Source organism: Raphanus sativus, chromosome 3 (assembly GCF_000801105.2).
Source record: "Raphanus sativus cultivar WK10039 chromosome 3, ASM80110v3, whole genome shotgun sequence".
Taxonomy (NCBI): domain Eukaryota; kingdom Viridiplantae; phylum Streptophyta; class Magnoliopsida; order Brassicales; family Brassicaceae; genus Raphanus; species Raphanus sativus.
In genome coordinates, this window is record NC_079513.1 from 24,130,456 (window position 1) to 24,157,599 (window position 27,144).

The following is a 27,144-nucleotide window of genomic DNA, read 5'->3' on the forward strand; positions in this document are numbered from 1 at the left end:
CGTTTTCAAAGTATTACATCTTATTATTTTATCTAATTAAGTCATATTTTACAACGCTTAATGTGAGACCAAAAAAAATTATTAATTTATTATGTTTATTACTTTACCCAATCTTAATTTATAGATTTTTTTACAATATATATTAGAGAATCTGTTGTTGTGGGTTACAATATAATTTAATATATTGAAAAATTGGATCTTTTACTGTATTCCAGTTTTTTGGTAACAAAATACGGTTTTGTATTGATGTCTTATTAAAATCAAGCTTTGGTATAATAAGGGTAGACTTAAAAATAAACTCCCCCCATGCAAAGACTTTTTGAGTTTTGTTTTGTTGGTCAAAGAGAAATGCACAGATGAGAATGAAGAGAGTATCTAGGTCGAAGCCCATACTAATCTTTGTAGGCCCATAAATTTAACATTTACCAACAAAATGCAACAACATATAAACAGTTCTTTTCTTTAAATGGATGATAGAAATTATAAAATTCTTACGACAATAAAGAGCACTGAATAATATTCCTGGAAAAAAAAATTCATGTAAAAAAATACATATTCGACACGAGTCCCTACACCATAACGAGATTATTCGAATCGAATAATTACTTTCCTTATTATTTCGACGTCATTTAATTCTTTCTTCTTCCCTTTCTCATTTATTTATTTTAAATAGATTATTATGTAAATAGAATAATATTATTAAAATGTTGGCTCTGCCATTACACCCTTTGTCGTGCCTTTCAGACAAAGCTCTTGCCCAAAAAAAAAAAGAAAAAAAAAGACAAAGCTATCTCGTTCACATGGTCTCATAATCTTCTTCCTCGTCTTCTTCCCTTCTCTTTCCATCGCTTCTTCCTCCTCCTCCTCCTCCCATTCCTTCTACCCAGAAATTTTACAAAATCCATTTCCCGAGAAAAAAACCCGTTTCAGATTATCATCATCTCCCACATACACACACACACATCTCTCGGCGATTGAAGATCTCGATTTCAAAGAGGTAGACACGTCTCGTGTTCTACCCTTAGGGCATTTCTTTTTGTTGTAAATTATAAAACACGTAATATTGTACCATATATTTTCCTTCGTTTCTGTGGTGCATTGTGAAAATTAAGACATAGAAAGCATCTCATGTCCTGTTCCAAGTTGTAATCTTTATTCCGGAATCTTTCTGCTTCTGAGAGTTGTTTGCCATGGAGAAGCTAAAGGGAAAGCTAGAAGAAGAACCCGAAACAAGCCAAAGCCATCATCAATCAGACGATTCAACAAATCTCCAACCTCCAGACTACATCTCAAAGGCCCAATCATTAAAAGAAGCAGGCAACAAGCTGTTCCAAAGACGAGACTACGAGAACGCGATGCTCAAATACAGAGAAGCCATAGAGGTGCTCCCCGATAGCCACGTCGAAGTCTCGCACATCCGATCCAACATGGCCTTCCTGCTACATGCACTCCGAACCCGGAGAGTACGCGAAAGCCATCCACGAATGCGATTTGGCTCTAACCATCTCTCCCGATTACACCAAGGCCCTGCTTAAGAAGGGCTAGGTGCTACGAGGCGTTGAACAAGCTCGACTCGGCGTTGAGAGATGTCTGTTTGGTCTCTGAGCTCGATCCTAACAACCCCATGGCGTCTGAGATCGCTGTGAAGCTCAAGAGAACGTTAGAGGGTAAAGGCTTGATGGTTAAAGATTCGGCGATTGAGCTTCCTGCTGATTACGTCGAGCCCGTTGCGGCCCACCTCGCGCTTTGGGCTAAGAAAGGTAAGGCGAGAGTGAAGAAGAAGAACAGAAGCATTCAAGTGCAAGCGAAGAGTGATGCTGAGAATGCTGAGAAGATCATTAATGTGAAGAAGAGTGTGAAGTTTGTGTACTCTGACGACGTGAGATTGGCTGAGCTCCCGTTGAACTGCACTCTCTTTCACCTCAGGGAAGTGGTTCACGAGCGTTTCCCTAGCTTGAGAGCGGTTCACATAAAGTACAAGGACCAAGAAGGAGATCTCGTGACGATCACAACAGATGAAGAGCTAAGAATGAGCGAGGAGGTGTCATCGTCTCTGGAAAAGATGAGGTTCTACGTGGTGGAAGTTAGCCCCGAGCAGGAATCCGTTTTTCGGGAGATTAGTGGAGATGAAGAAGCTGAGAATAACGGCCGATTCATTCAAAGCGAAGGCGAACGGGAAAGGGAGGTGCAAGATCGAAGACTGGATGGTGGAGTTCGCTAGGCTGTTCAAGATCCAAGCCAATATTGCGGATTCCGACGATACTACCTGCTTGAACCTCCAAGAGCTCGGGATGAAGCTCAACTCGGAAGCTATGGAGGAGGTGGTGACATCGGAAGAAGCTCAATTACCTTTCGAAAAAGCGGCGAAACAGTTCCAAGAGCTCGTGGCGAGGTCGCTGCTTAAGCTGGGGCACGTGCACATGACACGTGCGAGGAAGAGGCTGAGCCTCCTACGATCCGGAGAACAAGTTCAAACCGCTTATGAATGCGCTTTAACAGAGCACGCGAAAGCGAAGGAGAAGTACGAAGAGGCCATGAGAGTAAAACCTGATTTGCTAGAAGTGTTTTTAGCGTTAGCTCTCCAGCACTTCGAGGAAGCGAGGCTCTCGTGGTACTACGCGCTTGTTAGCCACGTGGACTTGAAAACGTGGCCGTACGCAGATGTGCTGCAGCTCTATCGAAGCGCCAAAAGCAATATCAAGAAGTCTATGGAAGGGCTGAAGAACCCTGAATCGAAAGGACTGGATAAAGCGGCGAAGCTGAAATCTTGGCTTGACGTTTGTCGTGTGCCGTGCTCTACGAGAGGTCGATGATGGAGTACAGACTCGACCTGCCGACTTGGCAGGAGAATCTAGAAGGCGCGGTGGTGATTCTCGAGTTGGCTGGGACTTGTGAGGAGGATGTTGCTGCGTTGATAAGGGACGATTATGTGACAGACAATACTTTACGAGGTATCTAGCTTTTTAAATCGAGTTGTATTAAGACACATCAGGCCATTATTATCTAATATGTTTTTTGTTTGATGAGTGTAGATCTAAGGTTTCACGTGGACGAAGTACTACAGATATTTCACGAGATATATGAAGCGAAAGAATGGAGAAATGGGATCCCTTCAGATCAGTTTGAGGAGATATTGAAGAGGAGGATTGCAAATATATTTCATGTATCACATACTACTACTACATGATAAAAAAAAAAAGTGGCACTCATTATCTTGATCAAGCTTCATTACAAGGTACATATATGAGGAATCTTGAGATCTATTATTTTGCAATGTACTTAAAGGATATTTCGTGCTAATTAGAAACTGGAAAAGAATAGGTTTGAAAGAACTAAGAAAGCTAGTAACCATTGTTAGGTTGAGCCTCTCACCTCTATGATTATGTGCACTAGTTCAAGATATAGAAGTGACTTAATCAGACCGACCTATGCTTTCTGCTGCATTTTTTAACATCCAATGCTCTTGTCATAAACTATAAATTAACTATTATTCTTACCGATTGCTACAGTTTTGGATGCCAGTATTTGAGCCAAGTCATCTCTCTTTGCAGGTTTTGTCTTGTGGTACTAAGAGGATTTCAGATTCAGATTTTTTTGTAGACAGGAAGAAACATATATACATATATGTTTACATCTTTTTTGTGTAACATTCATACAATTGATTTGGCGACTAGTGAAGCAAATAGCTTGCAGTTCTTTTTGTTTTTTTTTGTCACCAGGTGAGCTGTGACTTTATTCATTGGTTTTGACTTAGATCTCATTTTGGCGTGTAACATTCATTACAGAAAAAACAAAATTATTTTCCTTTTTTATGGGAACCTCCACAAGACTTTGGTGCAGATAGTTAATTTGAGATGGTCAGCCATTCTCTTGTAATTCGTTGTTACATGTACAGTATTAAGTCTGTAATGCTGAGTGTTGTGACGCTTATTTGCATTTGGAAATGATTAAAACAAAAAGATAATTAAAGCTATTTTATTGATTCAAACTTCCATACTCAGAAAACATTTCGGTTTAACTGCTATCTTCACTTGAAATGAGATGTTATCAAAACTCAACAAGAGGACAAACGTGATTCTTACAACACAAATGCACATTCGATTTAAAGAACATTTGGCACACGACCATATAACAATATATCATGGAGGTACAACAGGTCGGAGTTGGGTTCCGGCAAATCACTCTAGGACTTACTTACTGCTATGGTTATGGCTGCAGTTGGAAGAATGAACATGTCCTGACTGAGATTTATGTATCGGGTTTACATCGATAGCAACGTGGCCATTACCGTTTTGAGTATTAGAACCCCGCTGCATCTGCATCATGCTGATACCTTCTTGCCTCGGTGTTGTTGTGTCTTCTTCATGACACTCGATATCTTCGTTATAACCTTTCACCAAGAAATCCGAGCAGTTTCTTTTGCAACCGTGATCGTAAGGATTTCTGAAGCCACCTCCTGGACCTCTTAGGTAGCTGTAGCGCAGTGCGTTAGCCATTTCGTTTGTGGTTATATTCCTCGATATCTGTAAAGGAAAAAAGGAGACAGATAATATTCAAACTAGATGAACAAAAACATTCGATCATGAAAATAGATTAATCTTCTCTAGTCTACTTAGTTAGTTCTAGCACCACTGTAGAATAACACAGTCTTTGTACCGTTTAAGATCATAAGAAGAATAAAGACGTGCAAATAAGAAAAAAAGGATGTGGAGCTCACCTGAGACGCTTGTATGACAGTTAAGACAGCAACTGAGAAGAAGAGGCAGAACTCCACAACCAGAAAGGATAACGCACCAACGTGATTGCTAGCGAGATAGCTAATCCATGCTCCAAACGAAGAAGGAGCTGAAGGGTCACTCAAGACTCCTGCACGGATGATGGATAATGCATCGTTTACATTTTTTTCTCAAAGTATTTTTTTTTAGATTTACATATCAGGGATAAGCTCTGAAGAGCATTTTCCATTACACAAACATACTTGCAAGAGTGACGCCACCAGTTATCAGCATCGCCAGTACTTCAAACAGAAGGAAAAGAAAAAATTCCCACTTGTTTTTCTGCACGAGTGATTAGTGAAGAAAACAAAATCCAATCCACATATCAGTATCATGCTCGAGATGCAAAACTAAGAGATGAAACCACTAGCAGCAAAAATAAATATAAGAGGTAATGCGACACCAAGAAACATCTCTGTTGATTTCTATACCCAAATATAAAACCCAGACATTGTCGTGAACATTTTTGAGAAGAATAGTAACGTATGACAAAATCAAAAGAAACTAGAGAGAGTAATGCAGATTTAGTTATAAAATGTTAGTATCAAAAGCCTGATCCCGTCCTATCCTATTTTGTCAACTTATATTTTCCAGCAACTAAAATGGGGCGATGGAACCTGTACTTACTTTTCCGACACAGTTTGACACCCAAGGACAATGGTGATCAAATTGCTCTACACAACGATCACAGGTGGAACAGTGCTTAGCTCGAACAGGTCTGATAATCTGAACAAAAAGAAACAAGGTGGACGTAAAAATGTGCATCAATGATTATATACTTGGTGTTAATATTTACCAGACATCAAATGGAAGTTGAGGAGGTACCTTGCATGTTGCACAGAGCTGCGTCCAATTCCCAGCAAGCAAAGCAGGGTTGTTTAACTCTATTTTCAACAGTGGTTCCTGTAAAGGGGTAAGAAAACTGTAATGACACTTGAAAAGAAAAAAACAGCGCTCGAGATCATCTCTAATCATAACTATAGACAATTGCATCACTCAAACTTGAGAACTAATAAAGTTAATGGTACCAACATCATCTTTTATGGTCTGTGGATCATGGATATTCATTCTGATGTAACCTGGATCCTTTCTGCAGAAAAGATTTATATATAAAACGATAAGAAAACCTTAGTTTCGTACTACTACACAGAAAAACAAGGAATTCACTATAGAATCTATAGCTTCAGAGAAGTAAAGGTCTAATTTAAGTAAGATAGGATGAGTATGTACTTGCTGCAACGGTAAAACAAAACTAGCCCTGCTGTTGCAAGAAGGAATCCCAACCATGCAAGCGAACCAATCCCAGTTGTTAGCTTCGGCAGATTGGATGCTGCAGTGACCAAAGGGTTCATCATTAATAAGTAAGCATGCATGCATAACATAGTTACTAGATATGTTGCACACAAAAGAGATTCAAGAAGGCCAAGGTAACTACCCAAAACAACAGAATTAGTATATATGAGCAGAAGTAGAAGAATCATGAACCAAAGAAACGGAGCAAGTCCCAACTTTGACAATTTTCCAAGGGGACTGCTTATATCCCACCGCTTTTCAAGCAGCCTTCTAGCATTACCCTGCAATGGAGTGTTTAACAGACAAATGTTCAGATAGAATATTTAAAATAACTTTCTCAAACTTCCAAGCATGATACTGATGATTTTAAATATTAAAAAAAAATTCCAGGTTCAAAGAAGCTTGACATGGTGCAGCTACAAACAGTAATTTGTTTCCAGGTATGCAAACGTCTAATGTGATGCAAATCATTGCCAATCAACATCGAGCCAATAGAATGATTCAACTACCATACATTGCTAGCAGTAGCAGCCACTAGGAAAGCATCAAATTAACAGTTTAGCTAAAAATTGGTGCCCAACAGAGAAAGTGAAACGGATACCTACAAGGAAAAAAGAAACTTGTCGGTGATTCTTTTCAGCAGCAAGTTGTGCGGGGGTAAGCCCGGTATTGTCAGTAATCATCAAATCCTCTTTCTTCCCAGCTTGGACCAATACAGTGCAAGCCTCCAAATTACCTCGAATGGCAGCCCAGTGCAAAGGAGTGCAACCTGATAACATAATTAAAAAGAATGGAGAAAAGATTATAAAAAGAAATTTGGTTTTCTAATCTAACTAATATAAATAAGCAGGATGTCAAAAGAAAAATTATGTCTGCAAACCACCTTCTTTGTCCTGCCGTCCTCTATATGCGTCTAAAAATAAAAGAAGGCGGATTGAATCTGCAAAACCTTTATATGCAGCCCTGAATTTCTCAAAACATGAGAAGAAAAACAATTATAACTGTCTCCTGAATATTTAATTAATGAAAATAGCGATGGAATTTGGAGGTTAACAGAACAATGCATGCAATAGATGAGAAATCTCCATAGAAGTACGAGAAAAGATAACCAATATAACTTAAGTCTATTTAGTTCTCAATGGAGAAAGAAATATATATTTCACAGATCATGATATTAAAAGAAAAAAAAACTAAAGAACGAGGGAAAGCAAATTTGGCAACTAGGACAACCTAGGGGAGCAATATGCAAAGAAAACAAATCAAATCAACTCTCCAGTCTGCAAATGAGCATGCAAACCTAAGTAATAACAAGTAAATATGAAAAGAAGCCGAAAAAGTGAAAAACCATTAAGAAAGTAACAAGTACTAGAAGGCAAGCTTGTGTTCAACTTTGCGGCGACCTTACCAGTGCAAGGGGCTTCTTCCATCATTATCGGGGACATCAGGATCAGCGTTCCACTTTGAGATGACGTGGCAGAGAAAAGCAGTCTGGCCATACTGTGCCGCAACATGTGTTGGCTACAAACAGTTATTAACACGCATCCATTAATAACTAAACAAGAGAATGGAAATTTGATAGGATTAAAAACAAAAATAACAATCTACACATTTCAAGAAAAGAGGAGGAAGTAGTTAAAAACCTGATATCCATACATATCCGTAGCATCAACCCTTGCACCCTCTTGAAGCAAAAGCTCCGCAACTTGCACCGCACCACGAACAGCACTCCAATGCAACGCTGTCTGCCCCGTATGATCCGTCGCATTTACATCTCCACCGTGCTGTAACAAAAAAAACAACACAAATCAATTTCAGTTCAAACCTACCAATACTCAAATTCTTTAAAAGGATTGAACTTTTTTATTTTTGGGGTAAAACCTCGATAATGTACTGAGCAACGGCGGAGCGGTTGTTCAAGGCGGACCACTGAAGAGCGTAGTAGCCAAGACCATCGGGTTCGGAAACAGAGCAGCCTTCGCACTCGACCAATCTATGAAGCTTCTCCAAATCGCCGTAAGCCGAGGCGGTGTAGACGTCGTTCTTCAAGCTCTCGTCTTCGATCGGTTTGGACGAACTGGATTCGCCCTTCTCCTTGGGGTTGGATTCGACTTCTTCCACCACCTCGATCTCCGACGACATTTTTTTTTCTCGGCCTAGAGATGGATCGCGATTGTGTGTGTGGGTATGCGAGGATTCGATTCGATTCGATTAGATTCGATTTTAAGCTTTCATGATGCTGTCTTCGTGAGAAATGAGAGAGGATGGATGCAATTAGGGTTTTTCTGGAGAATCAGAGGAAGAAGAATGGTCGTTGTTGACTCGGTGTAATGTAATGTAATGAAATGAAACGGAATCAAGAGGACCGGTCAGAGTCAGACCACTCAGATCTCATCCTTCTTACATCATCATTTAAAAAAAAAAAATCAATTGAATATAATTTGGATTTAAGAAAATAAATATCAGTAAATCAATGGGAAAATTCTCAAATAAAAAGACAATGGAAAAATCAATTCTATAACTTGATTTGTACTTCGATCTATCAATAAAATGATTAAAATCTATTTAGACAGAAAAGAACAAAACAAAACAAAAAAAAAAAGAAGAAGAAGATAATCCAGGACATAATCAACAGAAATATGAAGACTACATAATTAAGAAATAAACTAGTTGGTAACCCGGGTTGAAATTTGCTAATAATGTTTGGTTGAAAATTTTGTGTTATACTTAGGTCTCGATTGGTACAGCTGATGAAGAAGCACTAGCAGTATGCTGTAGAAGCAGTATGCCGTAGAAGCTGTATGCTCTTATTAAATTTTTAATAAGATGATTGGTAAAGCAGTAGTAGTATACAATTTTATTTTTTTATAAAAATTAGTATATAATATTTTATTTTTAAATTATATATATATATATATAATTATGATATATATATATATATTAATAATATAATTGTTATTAAAAATAATGAATCTCAATTAATAACATAAATTAAATTAAATTTTAAATGTGAAATATTATTATTTAAAAATATATATATTTTTTAGAATATAAATTTATTTTTGATATAAAATAATTTTTAATATTATTAAATAAAATAAATAAAATATAAATTTATTTTTGGATATAAATAATTTGAATAATATTAAACAAAATAAATAAATTATATATATATATATATCTTTTTATTTTATATATTAATATATAAAAGAGATATAATTAATTTATTTTATTAAATTTCAGAAATTATGTTTATATCGATAATTTATTTTAAAAAATAAAATTTACAATTAAAATATCTATTTTTTAAAAATAATATTTTGCATTTAAAATATAATATAATTTATATAATTAAATTATATTTTAAATGTGAAATAATATTTTAAAAAAGAAATATTTATATTGTAAATTTATTTTATATATCAAAATTTTATTTTCTTGATATAAAAATAATTTTATGATAGTATTAAATCAAATAAATGAACTGATTATATTTATTTCTTAAATTTATAAATTGTAAATGCAAATGCTCTTCCAAAAGCTTCATATGAGAGCATTTGCGAGAGAGCATTTGGAGAGCATTAGTATTTAGTAAATGCTTTTCTAAATGCTAGTCTAACAAATGTTGATTGGATAATGTAGAGTATAATGCTAATACTAATGCTCTACCAATCAAGGCCTTATTCTCTACATTTTGTATATTAGTGTTGGATCTTGTATATAATGTTGCTAACTAAAAAGCCATTTATGTTGAAATAATAAATTTTAATGTTCATTGTATTTACTATTGGATTTGAATTACAAATTATTAAAATATGTTATCACAAGAAAAAGCACAATACATTATGTCTTGTTAAAATAAATATGACTTTAAAATTCATGGGAGGCATTTGTGTATATACATTACATTCATATATTGTTATTTTTATGTTAATTATAAATCATGCCATACTAAGTTTAACTGACTTCTTTTTCAGTAATATAAAATTTTCATATATAAGGAATTGTAGATTCTTTGTATAATAATATTAACTGAAATTAAGGTACCAAGAAATAATAAACTAATAATTAACACCAGTAAGAATCAAATATTTATATCACCATGATGTATAATGATATACTTAGAATATCTTATATGAAAAAATATTCAAAACTAAAATATTCAGATCTCAATATATTTTCAATATAAATTTTGAAATAAATGTATTTATATATTTTATATGGCATATAGTTTGATTTAAAAGATATCAAAATATATATAAAAATTCTGAATGTATATTAAATGATACTTCATATTCATATGATTTTATGATCATTTAAATCTTTTATAACAACAAAAATGTAAAAGAATGGTTCAAAAAGTTTCATTGTTACACTTTTATTAATTTATAGTCGTTTTAAAAAAATCTAATATAATATATAAGAAAAAAACTAATTTTTATTATATGATTAATGTGATTTAAAAAATCTCATATTTAAACAAAAATTATTGTGGATGAAAAAATTATTATCAAATATTTATTATTCAAAATTATTAATTATCATATATATGTTAACATTTTTTTGAAATCATATAAGGTAATTTCGTAGTTTTTTATTTAAAGAATTAATGGAGAATATTTTTATGCATTACTAATCAATTTGATAGTTAATTTTATAAAAAAAATATAATATATATTTAGATGGATCAACCTATTTTCTAAAAAAAAAAAAACATCAATGGTTATGAGACGTGGCTACATTCAAAGGTTATAATGCTTCTCAATTAATATATAAAGGATTATATAGATTGTTTGGAAACTGATATTAAATTGTTCTAAGATTGCCTTTTTAGATTTGGTTGAAATAAAAAAAATTGTTAACCAATCAAACTATAACATCTTTTCTTAAAGTTACATACTGTTGACACTTAAGCAAATTAATATAGTAGGATTTAAGAAAAAGGTAGTTAACTAATTAAAATTTAATACTCCCTCCGTTTCACAAAGAGTGTCACTTAGACACTTTTCACACATATTAAGAAATTCATTAAAATGCATTTATTTTTTAATTAATATCACATATCTAACCAATAGTATTTTAGATAAATAGTTTTATTTATAAGATCGATGCATTTTGCAATTAATTTTGAGCTGAAAAATTGTATAAATTGCATTGATATTGTAGAATGACACTTTTTGTGAAACAAGAAAAATGAGTCAAAATGACATTTAATATGAAACAGAGGGAGTATTGAAAAGTGTAAACCATTTATGCATAAACACATGTCATCAAAACATTTCATGAGTATCTTGATATTTCTCATTTGAAATACTTTTCCTTTTTCTCTTATATCTATTAGATATGTTAGATTATTATTTTTGTTTGATATATATTGCATTGTTGCTCTTAGTGTCATATATACATTTCAAAGAAATAATTATTTAGAGAGAAGAAGCTAGCTGACCGTGGAGGAAGAGGCTGAGTAGGACGATTAAGAAAGTTAAATTTGCAGTATAGTGTGGTTACTAGGAAATGGTGGTTACAAAGAGTTTGACAAATCCTGAAGAAGATCGGATAAGCCAATTACCGGATGCTTTGATATGTGACATACTTTGTCATATTTCAACTAAGAGATGGAAAAATATTTGGCAACGGGTTCCTGGATTGGACTTAGACTCCGAACAATTCGAGACCCTCAGTGGGTTTCTTAGTTTTGCTAACAGTTTTTTTTTATCTCGAGAGGGGGTCATCGATACGCAAACTCATTTTACATATCTCTGGATGGGGTCATGATGGTTATGACTCTTTTCTTAACCCATGGATTGACGACTCTACGACCACGCGCAAGGTTCAGCATCTATTAGACCATCAATATTGGGAGGGCCTTAAGCCAGCCCTTAAGGAAAAAGAGGAGATGACTGAGGAGAAAATGGGGGAAAAGCCCCTATATAAAAGCTGTCTTTATGCTTTTCATGACGAAAAAAAAAAGGAAAAAAAAAAGAAGCTAAGAGCTTTTTTCTTAGTCCACCAATAATGATGCTCTAATATTCGTACTAATGCACTTTCAAGTATTACGGTGCTACCACTGAGCATATATACTTGTAAGACACTTGTTCACTTACGACTCCGTTGGGTCACCTTGGTTAAGACTGAGTTTGTTTCCTTGCCTTGTCTTAAGATCCTCAATTTAAAACAAGTTATGTATCCCAATAGGGCCACTATGGAGAAACTTATCTCAGGCTCTCTGCTCTTGGAAGATTTAACGCTCATATCCCTATCATCACCTAAAGACGTTGAGAAGATTTTACATGTGCGATCTCAGACACTAAAGAGAATCGAGATAAATTTTTCGGGCGAAGTTGACATTGATGCTCCTCTTCTCCAGTGTTTAAGAGCTAACGTTAACGTACATAAGAAGCTTAAGATCACCAACTCGGGTTTCTCTGCCAAAGCAGCTATTTCTTTTCGCGGCTTTTGCGATCATGATTTGATTCACGATATCTTCACTGATGATATATCGAGGGTCCGGGATCTAGATATTAGTAGTAATACCTGGAAGGTACGTACTCATCATGTTAACATTAATTATGCATGTAAATATTTTTCCATCAAAACGTTTCTCACCTTATATTTTTGGTTTACTTAGGTCATGATTGGATACTTGAAACCGCCGCTTCAGTTTTGTTACTTGTCTCACTTGCATTTTCATCTTCTCGACACCTATTCCGGCATGTTGCCAACCTTTCTTGAGAGCTGCCCAAATCTAGAATCTCTCATCTTGGTGATAAATTGTGTTTACTCCCTAATGATATTAATCTATATCATTTATGAAAGCTTTTTGTATCTCTTTACTATTATTTCTTTCCTGTATTTTCTTTTGTTTGTTTCATTTTCTGGTTTTTCAGGAATTATTGGTTGGTGTGGCCGCTGGTACGAAGGTGATGGTTCCAACAGTGCCTCCGTGTTTGGTATCGTCACTGAAGTTTGTTGAATTCAATGACCAATCTCGGGACATGAAACTGAAATGAAGCTAGCTAGTAAAGTATTTCCTGAAGAATTCAACAATCCTTAAGAAATTGACCCTAAGAGTTTCTAATTATCGTATGATAAAGGCCAAGGATGCCCTCCTTGGGGAACTCTTTTCAACGCCAAAATTCTCTATTGATTGTGAAATCCTTGTACTTTAGTTACAAGGGTTGAACATTGCGTCTGAGTTTATCTCGGGTGCTGACATTACTGAACCTTGTGAGGGTTTAAGCCAGAAGAAAAATATTGCAGTTTTAAGTTTTTTATTTATTTTATATAATACTTTTGAATATTTCTTATGTTCTTTGGTGGTTGCTATTCATGCAATCATTAACTAATCTTATTATATAAAAAACTGATTTTTCAAAATTGCTAATTACATTATTGTGATAGAGCTTAGTTCTTTAAAATTGTTAATTAACATGATTGTGACACATGTCATTTTTATATTTAAGATTCTGATATATGTTAAAAAATTCATATAAATAATTATTTAATTGCAATTTTCCTTTTTCAAGAAACAAAACATTGTAAATAAAATAATTTTTATACAAATAGTATGAAAGAAATATTTTATATTTACAATACAAGATATTTCTATACAAATAGTATGAAAGAAATATCTTGTATTGTAAGAAAAAATGGAGATTAATCTATGAATCTCCAACATCTATGTATAGCATTTGATCTATATAAAATACAAGATCAAATGCTATCCAACATGATGAAAATTTTATATTTTACATATGGCAATTTTATATTTAAAATCTTGACATGTGTTAAATAAAAAATTCCAGATCTGCATCGATCGGACTTGAAACGTTCGGGAGAGAGGAAGAAGAGGAGAGAGATGGTGTTTTTACCTTTGGAAAAACTTGTTTAATTAGACAGAGAAGGATATCTTGAGTCTCAAGGTTTCTACAATTCCTCTTGTGAAGATAACTATATGTTTCCATGATGCTTGAACTAAACCCATAGCATGATAGGAGGGTCCTACCTGATGCTAGCTCAACCATATATCAAACAATAATCAACAAACAAATATCAAATACTTTGTAAAGTTTTGCTTTGTAAATGTGACATTGTGAAAAGTGAACAAATAAAATATGATTGATCTTTACAAGAGAATGTTTGAACAACTTGTCCTTGAGGAAATGATATCATCACAGACTTGATCATCCAACTCCGACCACAAGGATAACTATCTGAATGTGAAATAAAAACAGAAGACGAAAAGAACAACTACAATATGGAGCAAGCTCTCATACTTAACCACTATACGAGACTCTCCAAGATCATCCAAAACAACCTTCCTGTCATCATTCCCTCTCCTTCGCACAACCTTCATCGTCTCTGCCTCCAGTTTTCTCTTATCCATCTCCATGATGGCCATTGTTGCTGTTTCTTCAGCCATCTTAAGCATTTTCTCTGCTTTCTTTTTCCATATCTCCAGCTCAGCTACTTTCTCGTTTGCCACAAGGGCTTCTTTACAGGCGGCGTGGTACATGCTCATCGTCTCCTTCAGCTCTCTCTTCAGCCTTCTCTTCTCATCATCCGCGTTATCCATTGGTGGTAGTAGTGAGGAAGCTAATGTACAGTTCTTTTCATCAGAAGGACTATTAAGATACATCGAAAACATGGATTTCTCATCATCCAGACCAGAGATTAATCTAGGAATATCCAACATCTGTGGAGCTCCAAGTTTCTTATAGAAAGAGAGACCCGAACTATCTGTACTGATCCTATCACTGAGATTCGCAGTAGAGTCTCTAGACAGTGATGAGAACTCCCCAAACAAAACGTCGTCTTCTCTTGACAATGACATTTCAGAGGGAAGCTCATCGGTGCCGCTGAGTGGTGACAACGGTGCAGTCCCTGAAGAAGGAGATGGTAATGCTAGAGGTAATGGCCTAGTGGCTGAACGTACACTCGATAGTCTTCCCTTTGATACTATTAAGACATTGCAGAAATCTGGAGCCCATCTCATCACATTACTTGGAATGTCATCAACCTTGAACAGCCTATCAAATCAAGATCATCAGAAAAAAAAAACATTTTAGAGAATTTCAATACCAAAATAATTAACTAACGGAAGATAAATAAATAAATAAATAAATAACGGATTAGGATTATGACCTTGTAATGCTTTTCTTCAAAGAGGCACCTATGAAGAATGTAGAAATTAAGTTATGGCTAATATATTCGATCAATGCTTTTGCAACATCTTGATCGTCGAGCAAAACTACTTCGGTTTGTATCTGAAAAATAGACAACGATCAGTGAGACATAAGAAGACAGGTTTAAAAGGAAAAGAAAAACAGACCTCAGAAACTTACATTTTGTCGCATACAAAGACAACGCAATGGAAGAAAACGAGCGACTTGTTTATGTTTTTGCTCTCTTTCAGACAGTTCATCATCTGTATTAGGTCCATTTGCAGATCTTTGGATGACATGAACAAGTTTTACTGTTTCTCCTTGGGGAATATGATTCTCTAAAGCCCATTTAAGAGCTTGGATGCTTGTTTTATCTCTGTCAACTGCAATAGCTATAGGCCCTTCCCTTACTTCATTTCTCTCCATATTCTCCTCACAGAATGTTATATTGGCAAAGAATGTATTAAGAAACTTAAAAGGAGAGGTTAGTTAAGACTTTTCTTAAAAATAACACAGAGGAATCTGAGTGAAGGCAATATAAGATTTGCAAAGACAAAAGATTTGTAGAGAAACAAATATTAAAAGAAAAAAAAACTTAAAACCCTTCTGGTTTAGGAGGAGAACCACGTCTTACTAAAAATAGAACTGTTATTGACAATTGTTAATGCATGGGCAAAACTAACTCCAGGCCACCAGAAAACTGTTACTTAACAAATAACTACCAGCAGTAAGTTTTTAAACAGCATCATAAATGGATTATTGAAGAACGGTTGCAAATTTGCTCTGGCTGTTCTAAATACAAATCTGTTTGACCTGACTTTGATTACCACACATAATATATGGATACGTATATAATTGATGAGACACTGGTCGTTGTCAGCGGTTACCGGTCGCTTCACTAAAGTGACAATGGATCAGTTAGGATAAGAGAAGAATCTTCCAGGTTCATGTGGCACAAAGCCACAAATGAGCCTGGTAGAGTTTTATCTTTTAAATAACACAGAGAAAAACCCATTTTCACCCAAAGCATAAACGATGATTCAAAGTCCTATGATAATAATCATAGTCATAACCAAAAACACATTACACTCTTCTGTGAGCTACATATGAAGGCTCATCAGTCAAATGGCGTAAGCACAAACCAAATTCCTAATATACATAGTTGGTTAGTGTGATGTTTGATGTGGTTGGTTAGTATAAGACTAAAAGCAAAAACAGATTGAAGAAACAGAATATAGTTTGCCCCATTTATACATGTAAGAAGGAATAGACTATGTTAATTATTCAAAATCACCTCAAAATAATTATTATTGTGCTCAAGCTTAAAATATTATAATCTCTTCATCTAGCAAAAACGCACATTACTGTAAACATACTACATGTCCCATTTTTTGAGAAGCTATAATCTTTGGTTGACTGGAGATACAAAAGTATTGTTTGGATTTCAGCCTAAACTAAGACAAGTTTGGATATGGGCCCAAGTAATTAGAAATTTGGGTATTGTATTAGAATAGGCCCAATTAATTAGATGGCCCAGTAAAAAGCCTTATAAAGGCATGGGATAACTAGGGTTTTATACACTCCTTGTCCCCATATAATAGCTCTCTCTCTCTCTCTTCGTTCTTCCAACTCCTACCGGCGCAGCTGAGAAGTTTATCTCGCGGAAGAGGCAACCATGGGTACGATCTCTTTCCTTCGCGATTGCTCCCCATCCGATGAATCTCTTTTCATCTCTTCTGTATATCGTATTGCAGCATTTCGTGATGCTTGAGTCTAATCTGTGACTTGATCTCTGTGTTAGGTATCTCTCGTGACTCCATCCACAAGAGGCGTGCCACTGGAGGCAAGCAGAAGGGATGGAGGAAGAAGCGAAAGTAAGCTTTCGTTTGACATATATATTCAGATCTATATCGAAATGTTATCTTTACTGCTCTGTTTTCAATCGGTTATGATACTGTTGATCGTTAACTGAACATTTTAGCTTATGAGATGCTGTGATCTGTTAATCCGTTAGTTACTGAACGTTTGAACTCTTAAATCTCTTAGAACTTTAGTGTTAATGGAACTAGTACACGTGTTCATAGTATGCAGCATCTTCTTGTGTACCTGTAACTGTGGCTTGTTTGATTTATTGTACCCTTTATGTTTGTGACAATTTTTTTTGATTTGGAATACTTTGTTTATGTTTTGTGGTTAGGTACGAGATGGGAAGGCAGCCAGCTAACACCAAGTTGTCAAGCAACAAGACGGTGAGGAGAATCCGAGTCCGTGGAGGTAACGTCAAGTGGCGTGCGTTGAGGCTCGACACCGGTAACTACTCGTGGGGAAGTGAAGCGGTGACACGCAAGACCAGGGTTCTCGATGTCGTCTACAACGCTTCCAACAACGAGCTCGTCAGGACCAAGACTCTTGTGAAGAGTGCTATTGTTCAGGTCGATGCCGCTCCTTTCAAGCAGTGGTACTTGCAGCATTACGGAGTTGAGGTTGGTCGCAAGAAGAAGAGTGCTGCTTCTGTCGCCGCCAAGAAGGACGGAGAGGTAACGATTCTGTTATGTTATATTTGAGTCCGCTAAGTAGAATGAAGCTTATGGTAATACTCTTTGAAATTTATAGGAAGGTGATGAAGCTGCTCCAGCTGCTGCCGCTCCTGAGGAGACCAAGAAGAGTAACCACGTCTTGAGGAAGATCGAGAGCCGTCAAGAGGGACGCAGCCTTGATTCCCACATCGAGGATCAATTCGCTAGCGGACGTCTGTTGGCTTGCATCTCATCTAGGCCAGGCCAGTGTGGACGTGCCGATGGGTAATTATCTTTTACCCCTTGATCCATTTTTGTCATTGTTTGAAATCTCCTGGTCTTTATTAACTTGTAAATGTTGTTGTGCAGATACATTCTGGAAGGCAAAGAGCTAGAGTTCTACCAGAAGAAGATCCAGAAGAAGAAGGGAAAGGGTGCCGCTTAAAAGCTTCACTTTTTTACTTTCAAACTTTTTTTTTTGTCTTATCATCAAACATGTTTTGAGTTTCAGTTTCTACTATTGTCTGAGAACCCGAGATGCTTTTGGATTAGCTTGCAATGATATTTCATAAACTACCCCATCAGTTAATTATGCTCTACAATGTCTCTGTCTCTTATTTTTTTGTTTAATTTTGACATCTTTCATATGAATATGATATTACGAACTAAGCACCTATAAGAATTGCTCTTAAATTTTCCAACAACTCACTGACGTGATCTCCTTTGAGAGCAACAACGTGGTTCACACATCCATTGATACGGGTGTTCGTGATGCCCTGAAGAGACTGAAGCTTCTCAAAGAGTGAAAATCTGAAACAAGAACCAACACACATCCCCAATCAACAATGATTGTTGGTGTACCAAACGTAAACAATTCTTTATCATAAACCACATGGTTTGGTTTGTTTCTTAGCTTTAGGAAATACCGAATTCTCCTTATGGTTTGTCTTTTTGACATCCACTTTTATCTACTTAACTTGTGCAAGTATCTATAATGGAAACCATTTCCTTAAAGCTTTGTTATTATATTTGTTAGGCCAACACATATCAGTAGTCCTAAATTAAAGGTTACTAAAGATGTTTTGACCTAGTATCAGTCTTAAAAGCTAATGTAATTTTCTTCTCAACCATATTTAACAAAGTCAAGCTATATTAATTAGTATCTTATAATCTATTTTCCAACAAATTTAGAAACCTGATTTGGTTCTCCTGGGGTGTTTCATGAGTTATGTCCTTTGGGAAACTTGGAAGGCCGATTAGCCGTTCCTTGTTAATGGTTTCCCAAAAAGGCTTTAGGAGATACAAATCCTAAAAGACAATAAGCAGTAACCATGTCAATATGTCATTATCTATTTTAATTGTAGATAATTGTCAGACTCAATAAGTTGGCAAAATCTTTTTGATGTTTGATGGTAATGTAAACAGTATTCATTATTATTTTGTCAATTGTACACGTGACAACAAAAACTAAACAAAAGAAAGTTATGAATTTTGTTATAAGGAAAAGGTACGGTACACTGAGATATTGCGAAACAGCATAGGTAGCACGCAATATGAATAAATTACATGTTACAATGTTTAAAATTCCTTGTGTGGACAGCGGATATTTTCATCTAGTTATAATAATGCTTGATTTAATTTCCAAATGGTATTAACTTTACTAATTTTCTTATACAATTTGTCATCTAGCTAGTCTACTTCACTTTTGTCCTAAAAAAATACTTCACTATTTGTTGAGGCATTTAAAAGGGATCCGTTCTATTGACAAAAAAAAACGTTTTTCAACAATTTTTATTAGAAAATGTAGAATCGTTTATGCAACAACTTACATCTCTTTTTAGCAAAAAAAAACAACAACTTACATCTACTATTTTCATTAGATTTTTTTTAATTTTTTTTTTTAAAAAGCAAGATGTAATATACTTCATGAATGTTTCCTAATTATTATTCTTTTGTCAAGTAGTCAAAAGTAGTTTCACAGAATCTATCCTCATTCCTCAGTCAATTATTGACCTATTATTGCTGACAAAAAAATATTAACCTATTATCTTTTGTTTTAACCTTTTTCTATCAACATTGTATTTTGGATGTTTTTTAATATTAAACTGCATATGTTCTAATATGCTCAAAATATTTAGTCAAGTAAACAGCAAACCTTTAAGCAATCTTAATTCACATATAATTTGTTGCTGAATAAAATCAACCAAAAGAGTACTATTTTACTTATTTATCTTTGGTTATCACGATCAGGGACCATCCGGTGGGTACAAGGCATTCCTCATATATATAATAGGCACAAGCCGGTAATAAAATCTGAGTCGGTCGGTCTAAAAATTGCCTACATTTACTCTGTTCGTACTCAAAAGATTTCTAGTATCTAGAAAACGTTGTAGTGTGAAAACAAAATTCACTTTTCGTGTAAAAATAATATAAAATGAAAAAAAAGTAAGAAGAATTTATTGATAACCTAACTAACAACTAAAAGATGAAACATGATACCAACTTCTACCTGCATTCTAAAATTTCTTTAAATGTTGTAGCTGTCTCCTTTGCATTCCCCATCTTCTCTCCTTATTTCGCTCCCCCACTCCTAAAACTTAAATTTACATTCTAATTTATTAACCCTTTTTCATTTATATATTTTCCTCTCATCTCATATCCCTTCTCTCACCCTCTTTTCTTTTCCCTTGATCTTTGGATCAAGAATCAAGTACTATTGTCTTACGTAATCGACATTAGAGCTCATATGGACCAATTTGGTCCGAAGGATGAACCAGAAACGGTGTCGTGCGGCAACAGCAGTTGCAAGAGCAAGATTGTTCCTGGAGATGGAAGCAGCGGTCCAAAGAAAAGAAATTCGCAGAAGACAAGAAAACGACGAGAATTGATGTCGTTTAGTGAGCTTCCGGAGTATATGAAGGATAACGAATATATATTGAATTACTACAGAGCTGAATGGTCCATTAGAGATGCCTTCTTCAGCGTCTTCAGTTTTCACAATGAGTCCCTCAACGTTTGGACGTTAGTAAATTATATTTTATGTTAAGGTTTCGCTTTTAGTTTGGATTATATGACCTGATTCTGATGAAACGTTTTTTTTTGTTTGACAGACATTTACTTGGTTTCATTTTATTTGTGGGACTAACCGTCGCCAACATTATGCATCACGATAAATTCTTCCCCGTGGTACGTCTCCTTTAATTGATATAATCTTTTTGTATATAACCAGACGATGTTCATACTGAATCTCTGTTTAGTCTCTGGAAGTTCACATGCAACCACTATGTTAATTTTTTGAATCATTCAAATGGGATGTATCTTGTAAAGTTAGATGTACCTACTTGGTTTTGACTAACATTTAACATATATTTGATTTCTAATGAATTTATCACTGATAGCATATTCATATTCCTCGGTTTTTTTGTCATCTTTCTTTTTTTGTCATCATTTATATTCCTTGGTTTGTAATTGTTGGGATGATTATGAACGATAGGTAATTCATATTTTAATTCACATTTATTTTATATATCTCGAGAAATCACAACCAATATATTATCTTTTAAAATATCACAGATACAAGTTAATTAGAGCTACAATTTTAATACTACTTTTCTATATATATTTATTGTAGCTTTTTATTTATATTTTAATCAGTCGACAAAATGTAGTTGTTAGATTTGAAAATTTGAAACCAACTCAATATTAAAATTATAGGCAAATTATTCGAAATATACTTTGAGTTTCCTATATAAAGTGTTAATTATTTCTAATAAAAACTAAATAAAGATGTTTTTTTTCTCAAAACTGATGGTATCAATGTTAATGATTGTATAGGATGCAAAGAGTCCAGGGAATGTAACAAGATGGCCATTTTTCGTTTTCTTAGGAGGCTCAATGTTCTGCCTACTCTCAAGCAGTATTTGCCACCTTTTCTGCTGCCACTCAAAAGACCTTAACGTCTTCCTCCTCCGCATAGACTACGCAGGCATCACCGCCATGATCATCACTTCTTTCTTCCCACCAATTTACTACATCTTCCAGTGCACTCCTCGTTGGTACTTCATCTACCTCGCAGGCATTACCTCTATGGGAATCTTCACCATCATCACACTCTTCACTCCATCACTTTCCTCTCCCAAGTACCGAGGTTTTCGAGCTTTGCTCTTTGCCTCCATGGGGCTTTTCGGGATCGTGCCTGCTGTCCATGCTATAGTGGTCAACTGGGAAAACCCGCAAAGGAACGTGACGCTCATGTACGAGCTGGGCATGGCAGTGTTCTATCTTGTTGGGACAGGTTTCTATGTAGGGAGAGTACCTGAGAGGCTTAAGCCTGGATGGTTTGATCGTGTGGGGCATAGTCATCAGATCTTCCATGTGTTCGTTATGTTGGGTGCTTTGTCCCACTATGCAGCTGCTCTTTTGTTATTGGACTGGCGTGACCATGTTGGTTGTTAACCCATATATATTTTGTAGTTCTTTTGATTTTTTTTTTTAAATATTAGTGTGTTTGTATCACGTGAAGCCAAATTGCAATGACTCATTCGTTATTAAATTGAATTGTATTTTTTTTATAACCCTGGTGAAATCACAAAGGCTGTGTAACTCCAAATACTAAAAGTTTTGATAACCAAATCGATATCCATTTAAAGCGCGGCTATGTGGCCAATGCTAACCGAACCATAATGACGGTAGATCCAGCCAGAACTCATTTATCGCTTAACTGGACCAACGCGTCCTAGTTAAATTGAATTGTATCTCACTTGTGCTATATTTTACTTAATACTAATAATAATGATTTATGCTGTAAATATATGTTTATATTGTAAATATATGTCTTTCGCTGCAAATAATCAAACTTATAAATTATAATGTTAAATAAACTCTGAAGCAATAAGAGGACTGTAGATTTTGATATAGAGTTCTAGGTTATATACCGTATGAGCTGTAAAGTTGTAGGTTTGTAGCATACGCTGATAAATGAGTCGAAAGCAATTAAACAAAGCTTGACTCTTTAACTGGACTCTGGAATATTTCATGGACCTAAACTATTTTCAATTTTCCGAAGCCACATGTCTTAGTCTTGCCGTGAGACTTGGTGCATGCAAATAATTGACAACTTTAGCGTTAATTTAGCATGCTTAGTTTTTGGCTCAGTTTTAGCGTTAAGTTTAATGTTGGTGTATAAGTTTTTTTTTTTTTTTTTTTTTTGCTACATTGGTGTATAAGTTATAACCGATGCTAAACCAAACAAAATTTAAATATCTTACCTTAAACCGGTTACAGCAGACTTAGCAGTATGGGGATAACCGGTTTGGTAATGGATACATAAGTTTTGCCATATGATAGGTATTAACGATAAACAATGCCAAACGCGGATTTATTTGAAACAACAACTTCAGATTTTTGTAAGCATTTTACAAGGCAATAAATACACAATTAATATTATTAGCTTCTCAATAAGTCTATTACTAGTTTTCAGTCTATGTTCTTTCCCCCATTTCTTACCTTATTTTTACCTTAAATGATTTTTACTTGGATTCTCTAATTTTAATTACTTATTTACTTCTAAGAAACTAATTATAAATAATATTATAATTTATTGGAAAAATATTTTCTTCCTAATACATAAATACATGCCCCAAATGTGTCATTGGTCATCATCTTATCCTAGTAAACAAAACAAAATGAAACAATCAAATTTCGTTTCTATGAAACTCTCTCTAGTTCCTGCTTTTCTTCTACTTACCGTTCTCCTCTTTTATCAACACCAATCTTCTCCAAACCTAAACTCGATCACTCTCTCATCTTTAGCCCATGCTACATCTCTCGCGCCGTCACCGTCCATGTCCATGGAGTTTAGCACTCCTTCATCAAACGTCACATTAATTCCGAGTTCTCAAAAGGTATAATATATGTTAAACTATATCCTAATGGTTTTATTCAGTTATGTTGTGGATTCGTTTTGAACTATGTTTTTGTGATAAAAGAAAGAAAAGAAGGGGAGTAGAATAGAGGAAGGTTTAGTGAAATCAAGAGCGGCAATACGTGAAGCCATTAGGTTGAAGAAGCATACATCTGAGAGAGAAGAAACTTTTATTCCTCGTGGAGCCGTTTACAGAAACGCTTATGCATTTCATCAGTAATTTCTTTCCTTTTGTCTACATTTGTCTTCTTTTTCACCATTTTAAAGTTTATTTTCCACCAAAAGTTAGTATATAATTGATTTTACCAATAAAAACTAGAAAACAATATACTTAATTAAGTACTATATATAAAATTGGGATACTGGTAATTAATTAATACTAAGATTTTTCCCAGTGGAATTTTTCTACGAAAAGTGTCAAACGTTAAGTTTAAGTTATTACATTTTATTACGTTATCAGTTTCAGTTTTAAGTAATTGTCGTTTTAGTCTTTTTGTATCAATTCATACTAGATTTTAAAATATTTGGTAAGCAGGTGCATTCGTATGTGTGCAATAGGACTCAGGAGAATCCTTTTTTCATTGATTAGTGACCCTTTAATCACTCCTTAATTCTTTCTCATTTGGATTTCAAGTTAAAATTTTTGATTGTATAATTCAAATGGTCATAAAATGGATTTTCATTTGATCGCACTACATATACTACAAATCTCTTATGATACATTTACTCGTTTGCTTTGGGAAGCGAAGCGATTGAGTATAATTTTAGTTCTTCCTCGTCCCTTATAACTCTGCATCTCGTTAAACTCGACACTGATCTATCGATCGAAGTACTAGTTAATATTCTCTCTGTTTTCAATTATAAATAGTTTTGACTAAAAGCACAAGTATATAGAAAAAAATATTTATAACTTTAAAATTTAACTAAAGAAAAAATAATCAATAACAAATTATACTTCTAATTTTACTTTTATAATTAAATATTATTTTATTATATTACATTTTACGTTGGATTTTGAAAACAACTTAAATTGTGAAACAAACAAAAACCCTTAAAACTATTTATATATAGAAATATAGCTAATATACTTTTTCTTTTCTTATGCTAGTATACATTAACATACAAAAATAAAGGTATATATATACAGTAAAACTAACAAAATAATGAGATTTTTTTTTTCATTTTCCCAAATCTTGATGCATATTACACCTCTATAAATAATTACGTAAACTTCATTTTATTTAAATATTATTTTATTTTTTTGCGAAAGGGCTTTCATTAAAAAAAATTCAAAAATAATCACGTAAACTCCATAAAAGTTATGTTAACTTCGAAAAAGATTATGCAAACTTCATCGAATTCACTAATAAATTTTTGGCTAAGAGGTAAGTTTTATTTTATAGTATGATTTTAGTTTCAGTGTGTGGCAATGTAGCATATAGTCAACTTATCTATGAATATTACTGTTCACAATTAAGTAATTAACTGTGGGTCAAGGAAACGTAGCGCACACTTAAAGCTTGCTTTGGTATTTGTAGTCACGTCTCTCTCTTACCACCGAATTGCAACCAAAATCTTATTTTTCTTATTGACTTTTAAATCAGTTATTTCTTTGCACGTTGCTAAACTAAATGTTGTTCCCATTTTATTTTATTAAATAACATAGAATTAAATTAATTTCATGAATTTGATTGAATGGTCCAAATGAGTAATTAGAAATGAAAATTTCATGAAAGTTTTGTTAGTTCAAAAAAAAAGGAATGAAATTTATGTTTCCTATGAACTAATCATACCCAAGCCAACTAACACTTTCTTCATGAAAATGTACAGAAGCCATATAGAGATGGAGAAGAGATTCAAAGTGTGGGTGTACGGAGAAGGAGAGACACCGTTAGTACACACAGGTCCAATGAACAACATATACAGTATCGAAGGCCAGTTCGTGGACGAGATGGAGAGTGGGATGAGCCCATTCGCGGCTAGCCACCCTGACGAGGCTCACACCTTCCTCCTTCCCGTTAGCGTCGCCAACATCGTTCAGTACCTATACCACCCGCTTGTGACCTACTCAAGAGCACAACTTCATAACGTGTTTCTTGACTACGTCAGTGTCGTGGCTCACAAGTATCCTTATTGGAATAGAAGCCTTGGAGCTGACCATTTCTTCGTTTCTTGCCATGATTGGGTACGTTTTCTTTCACCTACGGCCAGTCGAGGGCTGCCCATAATACTAAGAGTTCAGTTTAAAAAAAAAAACTTTTTAACTTCTGAGAAGTTAAATTAATATATCTTAAACTAAAATTTGTTTTTTATATATTTTGTATAACTAGCTTTATTGCTTAAAAATATATGTACAAAAAATTTAGAAACATTTATACTATTTTTGTTAACTCGAAATTTTTTGAGCCGGCCCTGCTTTCACCCTCTCTAATCATAATTTATACTTCCTTAGCGTTATCGTGTCTCACACGCACCATTTACAAGACGTCTTGCAGGCACCAGACGTTTCGGGATCGGATCCGGAGCTGCTGAAAAACATGATAAGAGTTCTCTGCAACGCCAACACATCAGAAGGTTTCATGCCCCAACGAGATGTCTCAATCCCGGAGATCAACATCCCCGTGGGCCAACTAGGCCCACCTAGGTTATCCAATTCTTCCGGTCACGACCGACCCATCCTTGCTTTCTTTGCAGGCCGCGAACACGGCAATATCCGCAAGATTCTACTGCAGCATTGGAAAGACAAGGACGACGAGGTCCAAGTCCATGAGTACTTAGCAACGAAGGAAGATTACTTCAAGCTCATGGCCAAGGCAAGGTTCTGTCTCTGTCCTAGTGGCTACGAAGTGGCTAGCCCTCGAGTCGTGGCATCCATTAACATAGGTTGTGTTCCTGTCATCATCTCTGATCACTACGCCTTGCCCTTCTCGGACGTTCTTGACTGGAGTAAGTTCACCATTCATGTCCCCTCTGAAAAGATCCCAGAGATCAAAACGATACTAAAGAGCGTGTCGTGGAGAGAGTACAAGGTGTTGCAGAGAAGGGTTTTACAGGTCCAGAGACATTTCGTTATCAATAGACCGTCCCAGCCGTTTGATATGCTTCGAATGCTACTTCACTCCGTTTGGTTGCGAAGGCTAAACATGAGGGTGCATGTGTGATTCTACATAACTCTGTTCTTTTTTAAGAATCTTTAATATTGGTATACAACACAAACGTGAACAGAACAACATTGAAAGTAGCTACAAGAGTAACAAACAGTTTACATGTAATAATATTACGATAAAATAGTTTTGAGACATTTCAGTATAGTAATTTGTTTTCATAACGTTATCCAATCATATGTAATCGTTTGGTCTGTGAAGGCATCTTATCTTGTTCAGTTTACCTAAACCTTAATTACATTATACAACTTGAACTTCCACTTATTAGATAATGCATGGTCCTTAACAAGTTATATTGATTAGCAAGGATTA

At 34.8% G+C, this 27,144-nt stretch overlaps 5 protein-coding genes and 2 pseudogenes across 5 annotated transcripts; 5 read left to right on the forward strand and 2 right to left on the reverse strand.

Moving 5' to 3' along the window:
• The first annotated feature begins 753 nt into the window (after positions 1-753).
• On the forward strand, positions 754-3,706 carry LOC130509526 (protein PHOX3-like; annotated as a pseudogene).
• A 255-nt stretch (positions 3,707-3,961) lies between these two features.
• LOC130509353 (protein S-acyltransferase 24-like) lies at positions 3,962-8,446 on the reverse strand. The gene is made up of 13 exons (XM_057005212.1): positions 7,947-8,446; positions 7,709-7,849; positions 7,474-7,586; positions 6,952-7,031; positions 6,674-6,837; positions 6,211-6,349; positions 6,006-6,105; positions 5,808-5,865; positions 5,601-5,678; positions 5,403-5,501; positions 4,979-5,057; positions 4,718-4,866; positions 3,962-4,523 (listed from the first exon to the last, which is right to left on the reverse strand). Exons 1-13 carry the CDS (start codon positions 8,205-8,207, stop codon positions 4,191-4,193), a joined length of 1,794 nt encoding a protein of 597 aa, XP_056861192.1. The 5' UTR covers positions 8,208-8,446; the 3' UTR covers positions 3,962-4,190.
• A 3,133-nt stretch (positions 8,447-11,579) lies between these two features.
• Positions 11,580-13,075, forward strand: LOC108845573 (F-box/FBD/LRR-repeat protein At1g51370-like; annotated as a pseudogene).
• Positions 13,076-14,274: 1,199 nt separating this feature from the next.
• LOC130510124 (U-box domain-containing protein 51-like) lies at positions 14,275-15,655 on the reverse strand. Its single transcript, XM_057006470.1, has 3 exons — positions 15,410-15,655; positions 15,210-15,331; positions 14,275-15,094 (listed from the first exon to the last, which is right to left on the reverse strand). Exons 1-3 carry the CDS (start codon positions 15,653-15,655, stop codon positions 14,275-14,277), a joined length of 1,188 nt encoding a protein of 395 aa, XP_056862450.1.
• Positions 15,656-16,807: 1,152 nt separating this feature from the next.
• On the forward strand, positions 16,808-18,329 carry LOC108844007 (40S ribosomal protein S8-1). Its single transcript, XM_018617192.2, has 5 exons — positions 16,808-16,908; positions 17,031-17,103; positions 17,427-17,766; positions 17,843-18,030; positions 18,115-18,329. The coding sequence occupies exons 1-5, from the start codon at positions 16,905-16,907 to the stop codon at positions 18,188-18,190; spliced, it is 681 nt and encodes a 226-aa protein (XP_018472694.2). The 5' UTR covers positions 16,808-16,904; the 3' UTR covers positions 18,191-18,329.
• A 1,973-nt stretch (positions 18,330-20,302) lies between these two features.
• Positions 20,303-22,319, forward strand: LOC130510181 (heptahelical transmembrane protein 1-like). The gene is made up of 3 exons (XM_057006578.1): positions 20,303-20,766; positions 20,856-20,931; positions 21,580-22,319. Exons 1-3 carry the CDS (start codon positions 20,492-20,494, stop codon positions 22,198-22,200), a joined length of 972 nt encoding a protein of 323 aa, XP_056862558.1. The 5' UTR covers positions 20,303-20,491; the 3' UTR covers positions 22,201-22,319.
• A 1,110-nt stretch (positions 22,320-23,429) lies between these two features.
• Positions 23,430-27,028, forward strand: LOC130509503 (probable glycosyltransferase At5g20260). The gene is made up of 4 exons (XM_057005621.1): positions 23,430-23,648; positions 23,733-23,884; positions 25,499-25,853; positions 26,164-27,028. Exons 1-4 carry the CDS (start codon positions 23,430-23,432, stop codon positions 26,827-26,829), a joined length of 1,392 nt encoding a protein of 463 aa, XP_056861601.1. The 3' UTR covers positions 26,830-27,028.
• Positions 27,029-27,144: the final 116 nt, after the last annotated feature.